This window comes from Bos taurus, chromosome 9 (assembly GCF_002263795.3).
Source record: "Bos taurus isolate L1 Dominette 01449 registration number 42190680 breed Hereford chromosome 9, ARS-UCD2.0, whole genome shotgun sequence".
NCBI lineage: Eukaryota > Metazoa > Chordata > Mammalia > Artiodactyla > Bovidae > Bos > Bos taurus.
In genome coordinates, this window is record NC_037336.1 from 67,392,533 (window position 1) to 67,411,799 (window position 19,267).

Here is a 19,267-nt window from a genome sequence, read left to right on the forward strand (position 1 = left end):
ATAAAATGCCTAGCATTTTATGACCACATACATGAATTAGGTACTACATCAAGAATTTTACATTCATTATTTTATTTAATCCTTTAATCAATTCATTATGTATGGACTCTTGTATTATCTCTGTTACACGGATGACAGTATTGAGGCCTAGAGATATTAAGTCATTTCTTCCACGCTATGGGACTGGTAAGATCTCCAGAGGATCCCTTCCAGGGATCAAACCCGGGTCTCCCTCATTGCAGGCACGTTCTTTACCACCTGAACCACCAGGGAAGCCCCTATCAAGCTTCTAGGGTTAGGAAAATCAGGATGAAAGTAGAGATTTTATAAACTTGTTGCCAGAAAACTTATAGCTTAAAGATGATCACTTTTGAAGTTATATTCAATGAGCCTATTAACTTTGTTCTCTGGCTTGATTACAACATAGATTCTCAAACTGGCAAGGTCTTCGGTAATTGTGAATCACCAATCAATAAAAATCTACCACCACTCTTATGGAAGCAACTAAAAATGCATGTCCTAGCAAGAGTCACTGTATCTTTTTTATAGTTAAATAATGGCATATTAGATGTTATGGAGATCTATCAATTATTTTATAAAGTAATAATTATCTATGAATCAATATCAGTTATTTAATTTTATGCTTTTAGAGTTGATTTAAAATTTATTTTAATACATTAAAATGACAAAAATCTAGTTTAGGTCATAGAAATTTTATTTTTTTGTATTTTGATCCTATTTCAACAGTTAATGTATATTAATAAAATACCTAGCATTTTATAACCACATACATGAGTTAGGTACTACATCAACAACTTTACATTCATTCTTTCATTTAATCCTTTAATCAATTCATTATGTATGCACTCTTATATTATCTCTGACACATAGATGACAACTGAGACCTAGAGATGTTAAGTCATTTCTCCCAGGCTATGGGACTGGTAAATGTCAGAGACAGCATGTGGATCTTGATCTCTCTGGCTCTTGAGCTTGTGTTCTTAATAATGAAGATTTTGTATTTCCTTTAAAAAAAAAAAAATGAAAAGCCAATAAGACATTGATGACATTTATTTAAATTGTGAATGTATATTGGTTGCATATTTTGGAAGAAATACATACATACAGCATACATATATACCATTTTATGTAATGGCAGTTTCAATTTGGCCAAATCAACTGTTTCTCAAAATAACGAGTGATACCAAATCTCTCTGTTAAAATCACCAGATCTGTACAGAAGTACCAATAAAATTAAACTCATAAATACAGAAAGCAGTGAATTTAATTTAGGCCTAAAACAATTTAGGAAAATAGATCTAACTAATATAACAAGATTTTATTAAGTTTCACTTTTACCTATTAAAATGCAGATTTATTTCTGAGAAAAGGCAACAAAAATAATTTACGTTTTTATTTTCCTTTGCTTCTATTTTTGTTTGAATTTAAAATATGGGACTGAATATTGTGTCCCTCTGCTTTTCTAGATTAATTATGAAAAATAAACCAGTAATATGAATATTTCCTGTTTTAAAAATTCCTTCAACTATGGTTTTAAACTAACTCAAAAAAATAAAAAATAGGGAAAACATATAGCCAAAAACCAAGAAATGAGCAAAAATGGTCATATATCTTTTTAAGCATTTGATTGTGGTACTGGTTATGAGCACTTTTAACTGGGCTGACTTTGCCTAATATGATGAATGACCAGAACTTCAAGTTATATTCATATATATACTGTTCCTCAAGAGATGTAACACCTAGGAGCTTGTTTACTTATTTACCATCTCTTTTTCCTTCTGCTCAGGCTGAGCTCTGTTAACCTTGAATCTGCAGTCCCCATTTCTCCTGACGGAAGCTTTGCAACAGCCGTGGAAGTTTGTCAATGTCCGCCAGGGTATACTGGCTCCTCCTGTGAAGTAAGTTTGCAAGAATATAGCTTCAGTACATTCTAAGTTCTTTCAGCATTAACTATTAAATGATTCTAAAATGAATTTAGTTTTTTCATCAAGGATTGCACAAATGATAGCGTCTTATTACTTGAAGAACTTCAATGTCTGCCAAAAGTCATGACTGTCAGAGTGTTACTCATATGATGTCATCTTGAAATCATATTTTTCCTTATGACATAATAGCTAAAAATCTGATTCTTTTGGAAGTTTTTGGTTTCTCTTTAATCTGTTGATAAAATGGGATGAATGATGGTGGAATACTATTTCAATATATTTCTCCTTCTCAGGTGGAAACCAGAGAGGAATTTAGCACCGTTTCTTTTCTTTTTCACTTTCTCCATGTTTTAATCCTATGTACTACATTCTTTCTCTACTTTATTCCTAAGAATACAACCAATTCACAATCATCTGAAGGACTCAGTCTTTAAAATGTCAAGAACATAATATATGGAAGAAATACCTTGATTCGGAAAGTTTTCTACAGGTCTTTGATTTGTTTAGCGCCTAAAGTTTGAGATATTTATTGTTGTCTCAGTATTCTAGATTAATGTTCCTTACTTAATATTGCAATGTGTCCTTCTAAGGTAATAATTTTTATTTACTTTTATGTATGTTTTAGGTAGTTTGAAAATTGATTTTACTTGAAATCTGCTCAAAAAATATAAGTGCCATTTCCCTGATAGAGGGCATGGCTTGCATATAAATAGGAGCTTAAATTCTTTAAAAATGGTGCCTTTAAGGAATCATCTGAGTGTACCAAGATGTTCCACTTCAGCCCACTAATCCATTAAACCATTTACAGAAATACCCTAGGTCTTGCTTTTCAGTTCTCTTGTACTTTAAAATAATGCATGCTTCCAGAGGATACACAGGGCTTAGAGTCATATTCATGTCAGACGTGTTTTCTTTAACTGAGCTTGGATTCACCTATCTAAAAATAAAACTAAATGTAATTCGCCATCACTTTTTTAAAATTCATACAGAGAATACAGAAATAATAATGGAAATGAATTAGCTCTGTCAACCCAAATTTGATTTCACATGTAAAATTTATGTTGTATTTGATAAAGCATATTCTTTGATTAAGAACCTAGCAGTCTGTATTTCAAACCAGAAAGCTCTCTTTGAACCTCTAAGTTCTTATTTCAACTGAAATAAACTACTCTTATTATATTCTTACTTTCACACTTATTCCCACATTGATGATTCTCAGTACTCTTCATCATCTTCTGTACAAATTTCAAATGCCCATTGAATCTAAAATTGTCTGTATTAGAATTATTTCATTGGCTATGCATTTTGAGTCTCAGTGAACTCCAGGAGTTGGTGATGGACAGGGAGGCCTGGCGTGCTGCGATTCATGGGATCGCAAAGAGTCGGACATGACTGAGCGACTGATCTGATCTGATGCATTTTGTTTCTTCTTTTCTTTCACCAAAATATTTATTGAGAATCTTTGGTAAATTCTGCCCTAGATGCTGAGAGGGATTATCAAGATTACATCACAGTCCTTGTTCTTAAGGAGCTAACAGTCTGTTTAGTAAGACAGAACACATACTTATGATAAATGGGATCACAGCCCTATAGAATTAAGGCACCAATAAATGGTACAGAACATGAGTGCAATAATCTTTCAAAGATGTGATCGGTTCCAGTGGAGAGAGATGTCACAGAAAATGTTCTGAGGTGGAAAAATCCCAACTTGGAAACTAAATAATGGTAACAATTAGGTAGGAAGAGAGAAGCAAGTGGGTGTGGAGGAGTCAGAACAAAGAAACAGAAGGATAAGAAAAGCTTCCTGTGCTTCTCACACAATAATGGATAAATATAGTTACCTTGGAATCCATAAAAGAAATTAATCGAATCAGAAGACAAGGAACTCTGAAACTCTGGAGTTTCTCTCAGGCTTCTTCATTTCTTCTACTCTCTAATAATCCTTTCTTTTCTTTATTGAAGCTTCCTGTCCCTTAGCTCACTATTATCTATCCATATCTTTTCCTGATTTCATTTGCTTTTTTACTGAGTTTGAAAGGGCAGACATTCTAGTTTTGTTACCACTGATATTTCCAAATCCTTTAAAAGCTGAGTAAACTCCAAACACCATTGTTGTTGTTGTTCAGCCCCTAAGTTATATCTGTCATTTTGCGACTGCAGCTCACCAGGCTTCCCCTCACTGTCTCCTGGAGTTTGCTGATTCATGTCTATTGAGTCCGTGATGCCATCCAACCATCTCAGCCTCTGTCGCCCCCTTCTCCTCTTGCCCTCAATTTTTCCCAGCATCAGGGTCTTTTCCAGTGAGCTGGCTCTTCACATCAGGTGGCCTAAGTATTAACATTTTAATTCTAGCTTGCCTAAAACAGATTATATGATTCCATGATAAATCATTCTTTTCTGTTTTTTGGGGGGCCATAAATGTTGATCCAGAATTTTTTAATCATTTATACTTTTTATAAATCCCTACACATTTTATTTTTCAAATATTTTCATTCTTTCCTAGAATTGTCATAGTTCATTTCACTTAACAAGTGGGACGGATGAGGAAGTGAAAGCAAAATTAGGTACTAAAAAAGTGTTTTAATTAAAATCTCAGCTTCCTATTCTAAATGGTGGAAATATTAACTACCTCATGTAGTTTTTAAGATGATCAAAACTCTTGATATGGATGGTAATGTGATGAACTATACACATACAGTCTATGACCTTCAAGGACATTACATTTGATGGTAGACTAGACTGTATGCCAGAAAGAAAATTTAAATAAATATGATAAATTCCATGAAGACAATAAGCAGGGGGCCTTGATAGAGGCTCTGAGAACAAGTGTAGGAAGATGAGATAGAAGGGACTATATGACTAAACTGAGCTCTAGGGTCTTCTTAGGTAAAGGGAACCAGTGAGGAAGTGAAACACAGTTTGGGATCTGCAAGGACCTGAAAGAAGGCATGTGTGGCTGGAGCTTAATAAGCAAGGGGAGCATAGCACGAGACATGCCTGGAGGAGCCAAACCACTCAGAGCTTTGCATGATTAAAAATTTGTAGTATTATTCTAAATGCAATGGAAAGAAAACTTTTCTGCTCCTGCTGCCCAGTCATGTCTGACTCTCTGCAGCCCCATGAACTAGGCCAACAGGCTCCTCTGTCCATGAATTTTTCCAGGCAAGAAGACTGGAGTAGGTTGCCATTTGATATGATACCATGATCTGAGTTAATTTTTTTTTTTAAAGTCACTATAACTACAGTGTGTAGAACATACTGTACATGGCAGGGATGGCAGGAAGTAAAATGGTTAATATGCTATTTTGTTAGAATGTAATGATGATAGAGGTTTGTTAGGATAATGGCAGAGGATGTGAAAAGACATGTTGTTTATTTTAAATAGATTTTGGTAGTAGAACCAATCAGTCTTACTGATAGACATGCCACGGGAACATTGAAAGTAATAATGATTTTGAGAATAAGTCAGATGTCAAGTTGGAGCAGTTGAATGTGGTGCTGTTTACTTAGCTGAGGAAAACTGAGGGAAGGAACACCTGTGGTGGGGATGATAAAATCAACAATCCATCTTAGAAATATTAGGTTTGAAAGAGCTATGAAGTATATTGTCAATGTCCAGTTAGAATATGTAGGTCTTGACCTCAGAATATCTGTCTGGTCTAGAGATATGTATTTGGAAGAAATCATCAACTAGACAGCTGAATAAAGTTACCTTGGAGCAAGTGTGGAGGAAAAAAGAGAAAATGACTAAGCCCCCAAGAGCTCCTGACCATGAGAAGCGAGTTGAAGCAGAGGAGACAGCAAAGAGAGGGGCAGCAACCTGGAACTGTGGCATCATGAAAGCTGTGAGAAGAGGGCTTTTGAGGGAGATAGGAATCAGCTAAACCATAGCTTGATGAGAGATCAAATAAAATGTTAACTGTAGAATTGTTCATTTGATTTGGTTCCCTGGAATTCGGTGGCATGGACAAGAGCAGTTTTAACCCAGTGATTATGGCACAAGACAGATTAGGATGGAGTGAACCATTGAAGGGAAGTAGAAAGAAAAGATATTTTAGAGCAGACTTACCTAAAAGAAAAAATAGGTAGGTAACTGAAAGTTATGGGATATTAAGAGAGTATTTTTGTCTTTTTTCCTGTTAGCTAATTTTTTACAGAGATACAAGTCATATTTTCGAGTTGATAGTAATGATCTAACGGAAAGGAAAGCTATTATTGATGCAGCACTGAGTGGGTATATTGGGAAAACAATTACAAGTGCGGTGATAATCCTTTGAGAGTATGAGGAATTCTGCATGCCTCATCCCCATTGTTCCAGAGGGAAATATGACTAACGGAAATATGGGCTTGTGCTTGTGTACTTGGTAGTGGAAAGATCGTTTCCACTGCCTTCAGTATTCTCTGTGACTAATGAGATGAAATCACTGGCTAAGAAAGAGGTCTAAGAGTTGGGAAATTTAAAGAGGATGTAGGATAAGTAATATATTTGCAGATATATATGTGTGTATATATATATATACACACACACCCACCTTATATATTATATATGTATACCTGTATATAATATATATCTTATTAATGACAATTCTATGAATATTTTTCCTCAGAACAGTAAGTCAATTATCTCCCTATTAGCAACACCCTTAATTTCTACTCGCTTCTGAATATATAGCTTCACCAGTTTTTAGAAATATATATTACATTACAAAATCTATTCTGTAATGAGTCTAGGGTGACAACATTTTTAATGAGTAAAAATTATTAGAAAGGGTTAGAAAATTTGACACCTTCTTTTCTATACTGCCCAAATTAAGAAGAAAGTTGCTTTTGTTTTCCTTTAGGATATCAAGTATCAGATCATCCTTTTTTTATGTCTTTGCTATTGATGTTCAAATTTAAGAATCCTCATATCCTGAGGCAGAAGGAACATTTCCAACAATACACAGCACAATTCTATATTCTTTATTACCTCAGTGGTTTCTCTCTTGTTTCCACTCTCAGCTAGGAAAAAAAGGCCTTTTCGTGATATACTGAGTTGTAGTTAACCATCCAGAAATATAGTAAATAACCCACAAAATGCAGTTTTAACTTGAGGGAGATCATACGCTCCTGCAGGGCAGCAGTGTTTCCCCCTTTGTTTTGTACCCTGTCCAGCTGAGAGTGACCCCTGCAGAAGGGATGCTTAAACATGACAGTGAACTGAAAGCCAGCCCTGACACACAGATGCTCTGTGACCCAAATATCCTTTTTCGAATCAGAATTCTATTCTTGTATGAGAAAGTGTTTTACACTTTAAAAAGGAATGATGGATATAACTAGAGTTCTAGTAGAATAAAACCATAAAATAAAATATCTAAGGAATGTATGGTAAATAAATCATAAACTATTTTGTGTAAATTTGAGAAGGTAAAATAGGGTGGAGGAAGTTGAGAATGAGAACTATAAATTATATATGTGCACAAGTCAGCCATGTAGGTGATCAAATGTAAGATGAGTGCTACCTTTTTTCCAGACAATTGCAAAGATTTTCTGGAAGTGACGGAGTTAAGGGCAGTTTGCGTGTGAGAAAGGGAAGACATTCCAGAGGATCTACACTCCTTGGACAGGACATTAAATGCTCTAGTAGGCTAAGGTTCTGAAGAGCCCATTTATGTCGGCTGCTTTTTTTCAATACTTTTTCTTCTGTTTTCTTGTCTGTGCTTTTTACTTTGAGACTGTCGTGATTCAATTCTTTATATCTCTGCTTTATTTTGCTATTTCAGAAGAGTCATCAAGTTAATGCTTCCTCTAATCTCATACCTGCCAATAACACTAAGGTCAGTACAAAGCCCCCATGTCAGGAGGAATAGCTCTGGTAGCCATATTTCCATAATGGCAACGCTTTGACATGCGTATCTGCTGGGTTTGCTACCTAAATATGTTTATCTGCTAAAGACAAAAGTAAGCTTTAAAAAAAATCCCTGAGACTAACTTGAGACCGTATTTTCCTTTCAGTCTTGTTGGCCTAGGCACAGACGAGTTAACGGCACTATTTTTGGTGGCCTCTGTGAACCCTGTCAGTGCTTTGGTCACGCGGAATCCTGTGATGATACCACCGGAGAATGCCTGGTAAGTGCTTTCTCCATTGGGGTTGCTGATTGACAAGGCTGAAATCAGCTCAATAAGCCCTGCAACTCAATTACTACCTTTGGGACCTTAAACACTTGAGTCAAGAAGGGATTTGACGGTGATCTTTATATTGAACTGAGTTGGAAGCTGAGAAGGTTCTTTCATATGTGGTCTTCCTGACTGACAAGCATTAGAAAGTGTTTACTCACATAAGTCTAAGGATTGAATTAAGATCAGATATATCATAATAAAACATAACTAATGACTGTGATACATATCTGCCACAAATATATATGGTTTCAATCTCTTATGTAATTCTACCCCAAAAATGACTGCATTTCTGTAACAGGAAATGATTTGTAACCCCATAATATGAAAAGTATAAAATATAAGCTCTGTAATAGGCATAATTACACTTTTTTTCACTTTGAAAATGAGGGCATACTACGTTCTTTTTTTTTGGAAAATTTCAGCATTGAACTAAATTCAAAACATTGTGTGTAAATTAAAAATAATAAATATGTGCAATACATAGTCACCAGAGCTGCTTACTCCTTCTATTAAGTCAATACTATAACCAGAAAAAAAGCTCTACAGAGGGTGAAGCACTTTCCATCCTGCTAAGAAGCTTTTGGACTGGAGATTACGCTGAATAGACCATTCTGATTAACTCAAGGGCATGTTAGTTTTATATTGTCTGACATGACATGAAGCTTGAAACAACACTTCTCATTTCATTAATCTTGCAGAAACACAATTTGAAATGGTGCCAATTTAGGAGGATATCATATTCTCATTTCCCTGTAGAATTTAAGGCAGCCTCTGTTATCTGTATTTCTTAATGTTCTCTCTCTCTCTTGCTCATTCTTCCCCCTCCCCTACCCTTTTTCTTCCATTTAAAAGCTTCTGGGAAAAATCCAAAATGAAAATTCAGGGCTTTTGTTTCAATGTGATTTGACATTTAGTTTTATTGATGCTCTTTCTGTTTTCTGTATAGCAGATTTTGTTTAATTGCATTGCAGGATAAAGCATGATAGCCTTAATTTGTGGATCAGTAGATTTTTCAAATGGCATTGTTATGAACAGAAAGACTAAGTGATTTTCATTTTAATTATACAATAAGTCTTTTAAAATGTACCTTGGGAAAAATACTGAGTTACCTTTAAACAAATATTCAGCCCAAAACAGATATAGATTTGTTTTCAGTTCAGTTCAGTTCAGTTCAGTAGCTCAGTCATGTCCGACTCTTTGCGACCCCATGAATCACAGCACGCCAGGCCTCCCTGTCCATCACCATCTCCCGGAGTTCACTCAAACTCATGTCCATCAAGTCGGTGATTCCATCCAGCCATCTCATCCCAATTTCCTCCTGCCCCCAATCCCTCCCAGCATCAGAGTCTTTTCCAATGAGTCAACTCTTCACATGAGGTGGCCAAAGTACTGGACTTTCAGCTTTAGCATCAGTCCTTCCAAAGAAATCCCAGGGCTGATCTCCTTTAGAATGGACTAGTTGGATCTCCTTGCAGTCTAAGGGACTCTCAAGAGTCTTCTCCAACACCACAGTTCAAAAGCATCAATTCTTCGGCGCTCAGCCTTCTTCACAGTCCAACTCTCACATCCATACATGACCACAGGAAAAACCATAGCCTTGACTAGACAGACCTTTGTTGCCAAAGTAATGTCTCTGCTTTTTAATGTGCTATCTAGGTTGGTCATTAAAAAGATAGCATATTAAAAACCTAGATAGCATATTAAAAAGCAGAGACATTACTTTTTTTTTTTTAATATGCTATCTAGGTTGGTCATTGGAGAAGGAAATGGCAACCCACTCCAGTGTTCTTGCCTGGAGAATCCCAGGGACGGCAGAGCCTGGTGGGCTGCCATCTATGGGGTCGCACAGAGTCGGACACGACTGAAGTGATTTAGCAGGTTGGTCATAACTGTTTTACTTAAACCTAAAAAGACAGAAATTAATATTTCATGACAACAGACTCATAATGCTTCCAATACCAATATTTCATGCTGCATTCATTAAGATTAAGTCTAAAATGATGCTGTTAGTCCATTTGGTTATAGGATATTTCTAAGAATGAAAGCCCATTGTTTTAGAGTAGGATAGTTTCATCCAGTATAATTTTGGGGGGAAGAAGTAAGGGGAATCAGTGATTATCTGAGGCCTTCTACTAATGAACTGTAGTTTATTGAATTTGTTTCATGGACAAGGAGATAGGAGAATACTTCAAATAAGCAAGGGAGCTTAGGGAAGCAACAGAGAACTTAATGATTGACCTTAAAGACCTTAATCTGGTGTGTTTTCTGAATTTTCCATTGTAGCTGATAAATAGATAATAATGTAAGATATTTTATGGAGACTTCCAAATGCTCTATTTGAAATGATACTGATAACTAAATGCTGCTGTCCCATTTTGAGCATATTAATTCCAACATGATCCACAAAGATAAAAATATTTAAGTGCTGCACATCAAAAGCAATCTTACCATTCAGTTGTTCTGCATTTTAGCTTCTTTTTAAGAAATTATTTATGCTTGCCCTCCTAGCATTAAACAGAAAATTTTTGAAACTTTTCCAGATAAGCTACATTTTAGTTAGTTTGGCTTTGAAATCTAATTAGAAATAAATTGAAATATTTTTTGATATCAGACCAAAATCCAGACCTCTTTTATAGTGTGGACCTATATTGAAAGATCAGTTTGACTTGCAGTACTTCTGAAGTGACCTAAGCCTGGTGGGCTGATGTCTATGGGGTCGCACAGAGTCGGACATGACTGAAGTGACTTAGCAGCAAGAAACAGTCAAGTCACATGGGAAGATTGCATGCTTGCTCCTTGTCATCGTTCCTGTGATAAGTGATGTGAACAGACATTTGGAGAGCACTTTGGAGCAGGATACCTATAAAATTCACCAGCCCATCAGAGTGAACCTTTCATCTTTTTTTCAGTTTGAGTTTCCATTGTATTTTTTCCTATTACTGTTTTATGGTTTCAATTACAAAAACAGTTGAGTTTTAAGATTAATTTTAAAATTTCCATTCAGTGACATATGACATTAGGAAATGCAAGAAATATGTTATTTTTCTTCCAAATTAGTAAAGCAAAGCAGGGTCTCTGGGTTGTATAAGATTTTCAGTTGAGTTTTAGAAAAACCATTTTCAACATGGTTAAAACATAGTCGGTTTTATTATCTTGTTTTTTAAAGCCCCTAAATCTTTGAAGATACAATTTTGATTGTATCAGTAAAACAATATACAAAGAATATTGCAACAAACATTCAACTTTTTTTAGTAAGAGCCAACTTTAGTTAAACTTGAAAACTGAAAGGAACAAATATGAAGATGAAATTAAAGAGGAAAGCGTTTCATCAGATTGATCCATGCCTGGCAACTTCCTACTAGATGTGCTGTTATTTAGACAAGTGTTGATAATAAAGTTAACATCTTTGCTACTTTGATAGAAGGTTGATAAATAAATTTGAGAATTTTAAATACTTTAAGGAAAAACCTGTTTTCAAGTATTAACAGATAGTAAAGTATCACCTATTCACTTGTAGTTCAAACTGTCATAGGATTTCAGAACTTGAAAGCTGCATATATTATGGGCTTCAGCTCTCACATTTTACAGAATGTAAGCAATTGGTTCAGAGTTAAATCACTGGATTTTCATTTAATATCTTCTATTCAGTAATCTGTCCCTCTCCCCAAGGAATTTGACTGTTTTCTGAAATGTTATTTACGTGGTTTTAAATTAAATATATTTATTAAATATAATTTTAAAAGAACTTTTAATATGCTAGAATAACTCAGAACTTTAATTAAATCAAATTGGCTCTCCCATTGGTCATCAAGTTTAATAAATTTTTACTTTATGCTTAAAATGAATTTATATTTTGGCTGTTAGCTATTTCCTCTACATATCTGGTTATTAATGATAAAATTAAAGGTTTTATACTCCAAACTCTGATGAACTCTTTTGAAATGAGAAAAAATAGAATGTTATATGCTTGTAAGATTAAAAATATATTTCAGTCACAATAAATCTATGTTGTATGATATTTAATAGGCATTATATACATTTTATTGTATTATAGGAGTTTGAAGAACTTATGTCTACACAATGCCAAAACATCATATAAATTGATCAAATTGTGCTATTGAAAACTTTATAGACAATTTCATTCATTAATTGATTGTTCACCTTTACCAGTCTTGATGAATTTTGTGAACACTAAGTTGATAAATCTACTTTAATTTATATGAAGAAATCAAGATATAAATTATTTTATTTTGATTTTCTTTATTTTTAAAAAGTACATGGTTCCAGAAAATACTAATTGATGGAAAATGCTGTTTTATTTTAAAAACCAATGTCTGTGGGAAACTGTTACATGCCTTGTGGTTTTAGTATTTATTAGTATACATTTCAGAGAAGGTGATGGCACCCCACTCCAGTACTCTTGCCTGGAAAACCCCATGGACGGAGGAGCCTGGTAGGCTGCAGTCCATGGGGTCACTAAAAGTCGGACACGACTGAGCGACTTCACTTTCACTTTTCACTTTCATGCCTTGGAGAAGGAAATGGCAACCCACTCCAGTGTTCTTGCCTGGAGAATCCCAGGGACGGGGGAGCCTGGTGGGCTGCCGTCTATGGGGTCGCACAGAGTTGGACACGACTGAAGCGACTTAGCAGTAGCAGCAGCAGTATACATTTAAAAATTTCTCAGTCTTCCCATCTTTTAATCATGAGTCAAGCAAGGCCCTCACAACTGTAATACATTAGTGCATTGTCCACATCATCAGAGCATACTGAGGTCCAGATTAATCTCAGATGTAGGAAGGCTATAGTCTCAGAGGATTTGTGTGATTAGCCACAGTTCTCATTAAATCAGCAGTTTTAAGTTGAACAATTAATTTTTACCTAAATCAGGTACAATTTCCATTAAATATATGTCATTTAGTCTCTGTAGAGTCTAAATGTATGTTACTACACATACTCACACATATTTCTTTAAGAAAAAAAATAAAAAACAACAAAAAAGAAAATATGATTTACATAATGAAAAAGCTTTATAGTGAATTTCAGTCATCTTTTTGTTAAGTATGCATATGCTGAACGTAGCATGCAGTTTATAAGCTAGATATTAAATTAACTTTCAATGCTATTTCACAGCTGTAAAATTGACCATTTTATGTGGGAAATTACTCTTCCTGGCAGGGAACAGACTAATGATTCTGTAGACCTATTTTTGGTAATGCATTGATGCTAGAGACTGGAATAATAAACTCTGATGTGCACTTCTTCCTCAGAATTGTAAGGATCACACTGATGGACCATATTGCGATAAATGTCTTCCTGGTTTCTATGGTGATCCTACTAAAGGAACCTCTGACGACTGTCAGCCCTGTGCCTGTCCACTCAATAGCCCATCCAATAAGTGAGTAACAAACTTACCTCTTTCCAGAGTTGGGAATCTGGTTCTGCAAGTGTATTTTTGATATAGAATTTACCCTTTCTCTTGTCACACATAAATAAATAATAAAGATGTGCATAAATTTATCAGGAAGATAATATGAATTTTTCTAAATATAAAATATTTAAAGCTATGGCTGTTTATTCCATGAAAATTTTAATATTTTTAGCTCTAGTTTTGGGGAGTTAGTATCTAAGAGAGAGAACTCAAATAGAATTTCTAAACCAACTCCAAAGAACAGACATATATTTTACAAACTTAGCCCAGCCTTCCACAAGTCGAAAGCAGCTTCTTGAAGGGGAAGCAGAGAATGCCGACCCCACAAAGAGCCTGGCTGTGTGTGCAGCTGTCTCGTGAACGCTGGTGGACCACGAAAGAAGTGTACCTTCTTGAACCTCTCTGCTGCCATTTTCTTTAAATATGTTTTGTATAGTTTGTATTTCATTATGGGAACAGCTACTTTTCCACAACCATTGATACACAATTCAAAATGTGATGGAACCTGGGCTTTGTGCTTCTGCATGTTGATCAGCTCTTAGCTACATGCCTTTAGGTGTATGTATTTGATACGTGTACTTCTGGTGCTTCTACTTTGGCTGTAACTAGGCTGAGTCGGGCACGACTGAGCGACTTCACTTTCACTTTTCACTTTCATGCATTGGAGAAGGAAATGGCAACCCACTCCAATGTTCTTGCCTGGAGAATCCCATGGACAGAGGAGCCTAGTGGGCTGCCGTCTATGGGGTCGCACAGAGTCGGACACAACTGAAGCGACTTAGCAGCAGCAACAGCAGCAGACACATACCCACAGATACACACACACACACACACCCCCCTTCATACTATATTAAAAAATACTACTAATAAAATGCTGCTTATTTGGATCCCAGTCACACACTGTAAATCTTAGGCAACTCATAAATCCCTCAAAAAGGTAAAATAAGAAATAAATCTAGTTGACCTTTAAGCAACAGTTTTATCCCTTAGTTATTGCATGATTTATCATATTATCATATATCATATTGTATATATATTTTTATCTTATTGAAATAGTTTAATGGTATTATAAATTATAAAATATTGAAATATCGATGATAGCACTTTAGTTTGCATAAAACACATCATGAAAAGTTTAATGCAAACTTCATACAATTTTTCTATTCATCTGGCTATCTTTGTTTTTTGAAAAATTTTCTACTTGTTCATCTGAAACAATAACTTTGTATAGCAGACTTTTTAAAGTATATATTTTGTCTGATCTTCCCTTTACCTTTTAGGGGAACACATTATTTCAGATGCTGTAATTCACTTTCCCCTCAGGGGTAACCATCCCATAAGCAAATATGTAAGCAATACCCTAAAACCAAAAATCTTGTTTTATTTTAATTAAGCATATTAATTATAATAATAATCAATACTTTTTATTAGTAAACATTGTAAGTAACTATAGTTTTAAATCAAATTTTAAAAAATTTTCTTAAATGTTAGCTTAGTGCTTAATAAAATTCATATTTTTGTATGTAATTTTCATCTATTTCTGAATGCTGTAGTAATCCTTGAAGAGCAAAAATTTTTCATGATGATTACATGTTACAGGTTAAAAAGTTACAACTTTTTAATGTGAAGGTGTTACCAAGCTGGTCATATTTTGTGGTCTTATCTAAGATATTCCTAATAAAAATGGTCTTTTACTGCTAGGGTCCATGAATACCAGAAGTTAAAGATTTTGAGATTAATTCTGTCATTGAATTTAAAAGTTATCTTAGGAATTACGCTTCCTGCACTTTAGCGCACAGGAAATCTTTTTACTCTTCCCTGACAGCATCCCTCCATCAGAATTTCCATCTTAGTCATTGGAGAGGAAAAGAAGAACTAAGATCTAATGAAAGCAGACTACTACATTCTAGGCATAGGGTCAGGCATTATACTTGGCATTATTTTACACCCACTTATTAAAGTGTTTCTGAAGGTTAAATAATGCCAAATATAATACCTGACCCTATACCTAGAATGTAGTAGTCTGCTTTCATTAAATATGAAGAAAGGAGTTTTCAAGTGGGAAAAGAGCATTATAGTGCCAATTTTTGGAACTGGAACTCCTTGATTTAAATGCTGAATTTCATTCTTTCTAGCCATGACTCTGGGAAAGTAACTTACATTCTCTGTGTCTCAATTCTCTTGTCATAATTAGGACCTTCTCAGAGGGTTGTTATGAGAACTACATAAATTGAAGTGCACCAAGCACCTAAAACCATGATTGAACATGGTGAGCCTAATACTGAGACTGATCATTTATTAAGTAATTTACTCAGCCATAAATTAAAGTATCAGAGTTGAAATTTTGTTTAAAGTCCATGTGCTTTGCATTCCCCTGCATTAAGGGGTCTTTATATTACATACAGTCTTACATTAAGGGCTTCTTTAAAAAACACTGCATTTTAAGCAATAACATTAAGAGACTTAAATGGGGAATGGGGTAATATATATTAGTGATCAGAATATTTTCAGAATTTAGGGCATGTGCCTGGATGGTTACCAAACTGAAGATCTTTTGGCAACCAGGGATGTCAGAGAAGAGGAAGAAGGCTAAAAGGAAATCTGGAAAATAATGAGTATGTTGGACATCCATGACACAAATCTTGCTCTCTGGTGTACTTGTGAAGGGTTAGATCAAGCGATGGAGAACTGACTCACTCACTTCAGTGGAATTCTCCAAAACCATCCAATTTACACAAAACTTTAAGAAAAACAAAGGGATGGCATCTGGTTACTCATCTGCATTGCACTCCTGCGCAACCAAAATATCTATGGCATTAGCATAACTGTCAGTCCAGCAGAGCTGGCCATTCATAGTACCACATGAATCCTAGCCTAAAACATTTGCAGAATTATATAATCGAGTGAATATATAGACCTTATGAATTTATCCTCAAATTGTACTGGTATTATTATAAATATGGATGAGCCATTAGGGACAGAACTTTGCTTGGATAATTATAGGCATTCATGACCCATCCTTCTCTGTTCACTGTGCTTCTACTTTAAAATGGATTCTAATTGTGCTCCTGAAAGAAAAAAGTCAGCAAGCATTAAACACCATCCATCATCTGTCAGTGATAAAAAGAATTGAGGTTCTAGTATCCAGTGATAAAATGTTCCTAAGTATGGTATTCCGGTTTGATATATTGTGCAGATCTTGACTCTTTAAGGAAAGCTCAATAATAACAGTAATGAAATATTTAAAGATCCTTTCATTTAAGGTGTTTTCATTTACATTACACAATTGTTAAATTATTAGGTTATAATTTTATCCTTACAAGTAGAATTGGCAGTAGAGTGCAAAAACCTATTTTAAATGCCAGCTTTAAATGTAGCATTTGTAGAGGGTATTATACCCAATACTTATAATAACCTAGAGTGGAATATAATCTGCAAAAAACCTGAATCACTTTTCTGTACACCTGAAACTCACAATAAATATTGAAAATCAACTACAATAGATAGGTGGCATTTTTGTTTAAGTAAAAAGAAGGAACAGTGACAATTCACTTTGTTTAAAAATTTATGTTTAGAGGTATTAGGTTTTTTAAGTTTACTACAATTTTGAAAGTTAACATAATTCAGCTGCACAACTGTGATGAGACAAAATGTAATTTTAATCTAATAACCTGAATTTGTATTCACTAAATAATGGGATATTTAATGACTTAGAGAAACTCTCCTTTTAAAAATGTTTTTGAAAAGTCATTATTCTGATAATCTGAGTTAGAAACTCAGAATAAATTGACTAGTCACATATTATCCAGGAGATGTGATTTGAATGTTCGCAGACTATTTAGGAAAAAAAAATTCAACTAAAGGTTGCTGCAACCTTCATCTAGAAGTGTAAGGCTTAGTGATGGTTTTGCCTTGTGATTTATCTATTTAATCCCTGGTCATAAATCTTATAGATCACAGCATTTTGGCTCCAAATTTCTTAGATAATGTTGCAAAATAAATCAAATGTGTAGGGAGATAGAGATCGATTGGTAAAATTATTATGATGTATGAATACAGACAAGCATATAATATTTAAATTATATGTATATATCACTTTATCAACTATTTACAGTATCCACTGTTTGCTTAGCTATCTCATCTTGGTGATGTATATATTCCAGCTATAGATTGTAACTAGGTAGTGAAATTTATCTCTAGAGAAGCAAATAAAATTGTAAACATTTCAAATGTTTATATTCTTTTAATTCTGGCATCACATAACTTATAGATTAAATATGATAAGAAACAGACACATCACAGTCCTTGAACTCTTAGGATATGTGTGTTATATAATAAAATTAGAGATATTCTTGGCACAAAGCTGAACAGAGAGTAGGCTCATTGTGAATAATACTTTGTGTGTGCATCAGAAGTACTAACCTTTAAATTTTTGAAAGAATTGACCACTTTTATAGTGGACTTTTGGGCTCAACCTAGAGGCCACATTCACTTATGGTTGTTAAGTTCAGTTCACTTCAGTCGCTTAGTCATGTCTGACTCTTTGCGACCCCATGAACCACAGCACACCAGGCCTCCCTGTCCATCAGTAACTCCTGGAGTTCACCCAAACCCATGTCCAGTGAGTTGGCGACGCCATCCAACCATCTCATCCTCTGTCGTCTCCTTCTCCTCCTGCCCTCAGTCTTTTCGAATGAGTCAGCTCTTCGCATCAGGTGGCCAAAGTACTGGAGTTTCAGCTTCAACATCAGCCCTTCCAATGAACACCCAGGACTGATCTTTAGGATGGACTGGTTGGGTCTCCTTGCATCCAGAGGAATCTCAAGAGTCTTCTCCAACACCACAGTTCAAAAGCATCAATTCTTCAGTGCTCAGCTTTCTTTATAGTCCAACTCTCACATCCATACATGACTACTAGAAAAACCATAGCCTTGACTAGATGGACCTTTGTTGGCAAAGTAGTGTCTCTGCTTTTGAATATGTTGTCTAGGTTGGTCATAACGTTCCTTCCAAGGAGTAAGCCTCTTTTAATTTCATGGCTACAATCACCATCTGCAGTGATTTTGAAGCCCCAAAAAATAAAGTCTTGCATTGTTTCCACTGTTTCCCCATCTATTTCCAATGAAGTGATGGGACCAGATACCATGATCTTAGTATTCTGAATGTTGAGCTTTAAGCCAACTTTTTCACTCTCCACTTTCACTTTCTTCAAGAGGCTCTTTAGTTCCTCTTCACTTTCTGCCATAAGGGTGGTATCATCTGCATATCTGAGGTTATTGATATTTTTCCTGGCAATCTTGATTCCAGCTTGTGCTTCTTCCAGCCCAGCATTTGTCATGATGTACTCTGCATATAAGTTAAATAAGCAGGGTGACAATATACAGCCTTGACGTACTCCTTTTCCTATTTGGAACCAGTCTGTTGTTTCATATCCAGTTCTAACTGTTGTTTCCTGACCTGCATATAGGTTTCTCAAGAGGCAGGTCAGGTGGTCTGGTATTCCCATCTCTTTCAGAATTTTCCACAGATTATTGTGATCCACACAGTCAAAGGCTTTGGCATAGTCAATAAAGCAGAAATAGATGTTTTTCTGGAACTCTCTTGCTTTTTCCATGATCCAGCGGATGTTGGCAATTTGATCTCTGGTTCCTCTGCCTTTTCTAACACCAGCTTGAACGTCTGGAAGTTCACTTGGAGAATTTTAAGCATTACTTTACTAGGGTGTGAGATG

The 19,267-nt window shown here is 35.2% G+C and overlaps 1 protein-coding gene across 1 annotated transcript in view; it reads left to right on the forward strand.

The window, feature by feature from the left end:
• The window catches only part of LAMA2 (laminin subunit alpha 2), a 699,730-nt gene that overhangs the window by 403,165 nt on the left and 277,298 nt on the right, over positions 1–19,267 (forward strand). Inside the window, exons 15-17 of the mRNA XM_002690220.6 lie at positions 1,808–1,919; positions 7,941–8,054; positions 13,376–13,503. Of these exons, the coding sequence (XP_002690266.2) occupies positions 1,808–1,919; positions 7,941–8,054; positions 13,376–13,503 (354 nt within the window). The remainder of the gene's footprint in view (positions 1–1,807; positions 1,920–7,940; positions 8,055–13,375; positions 13,504–19,267) is intronic.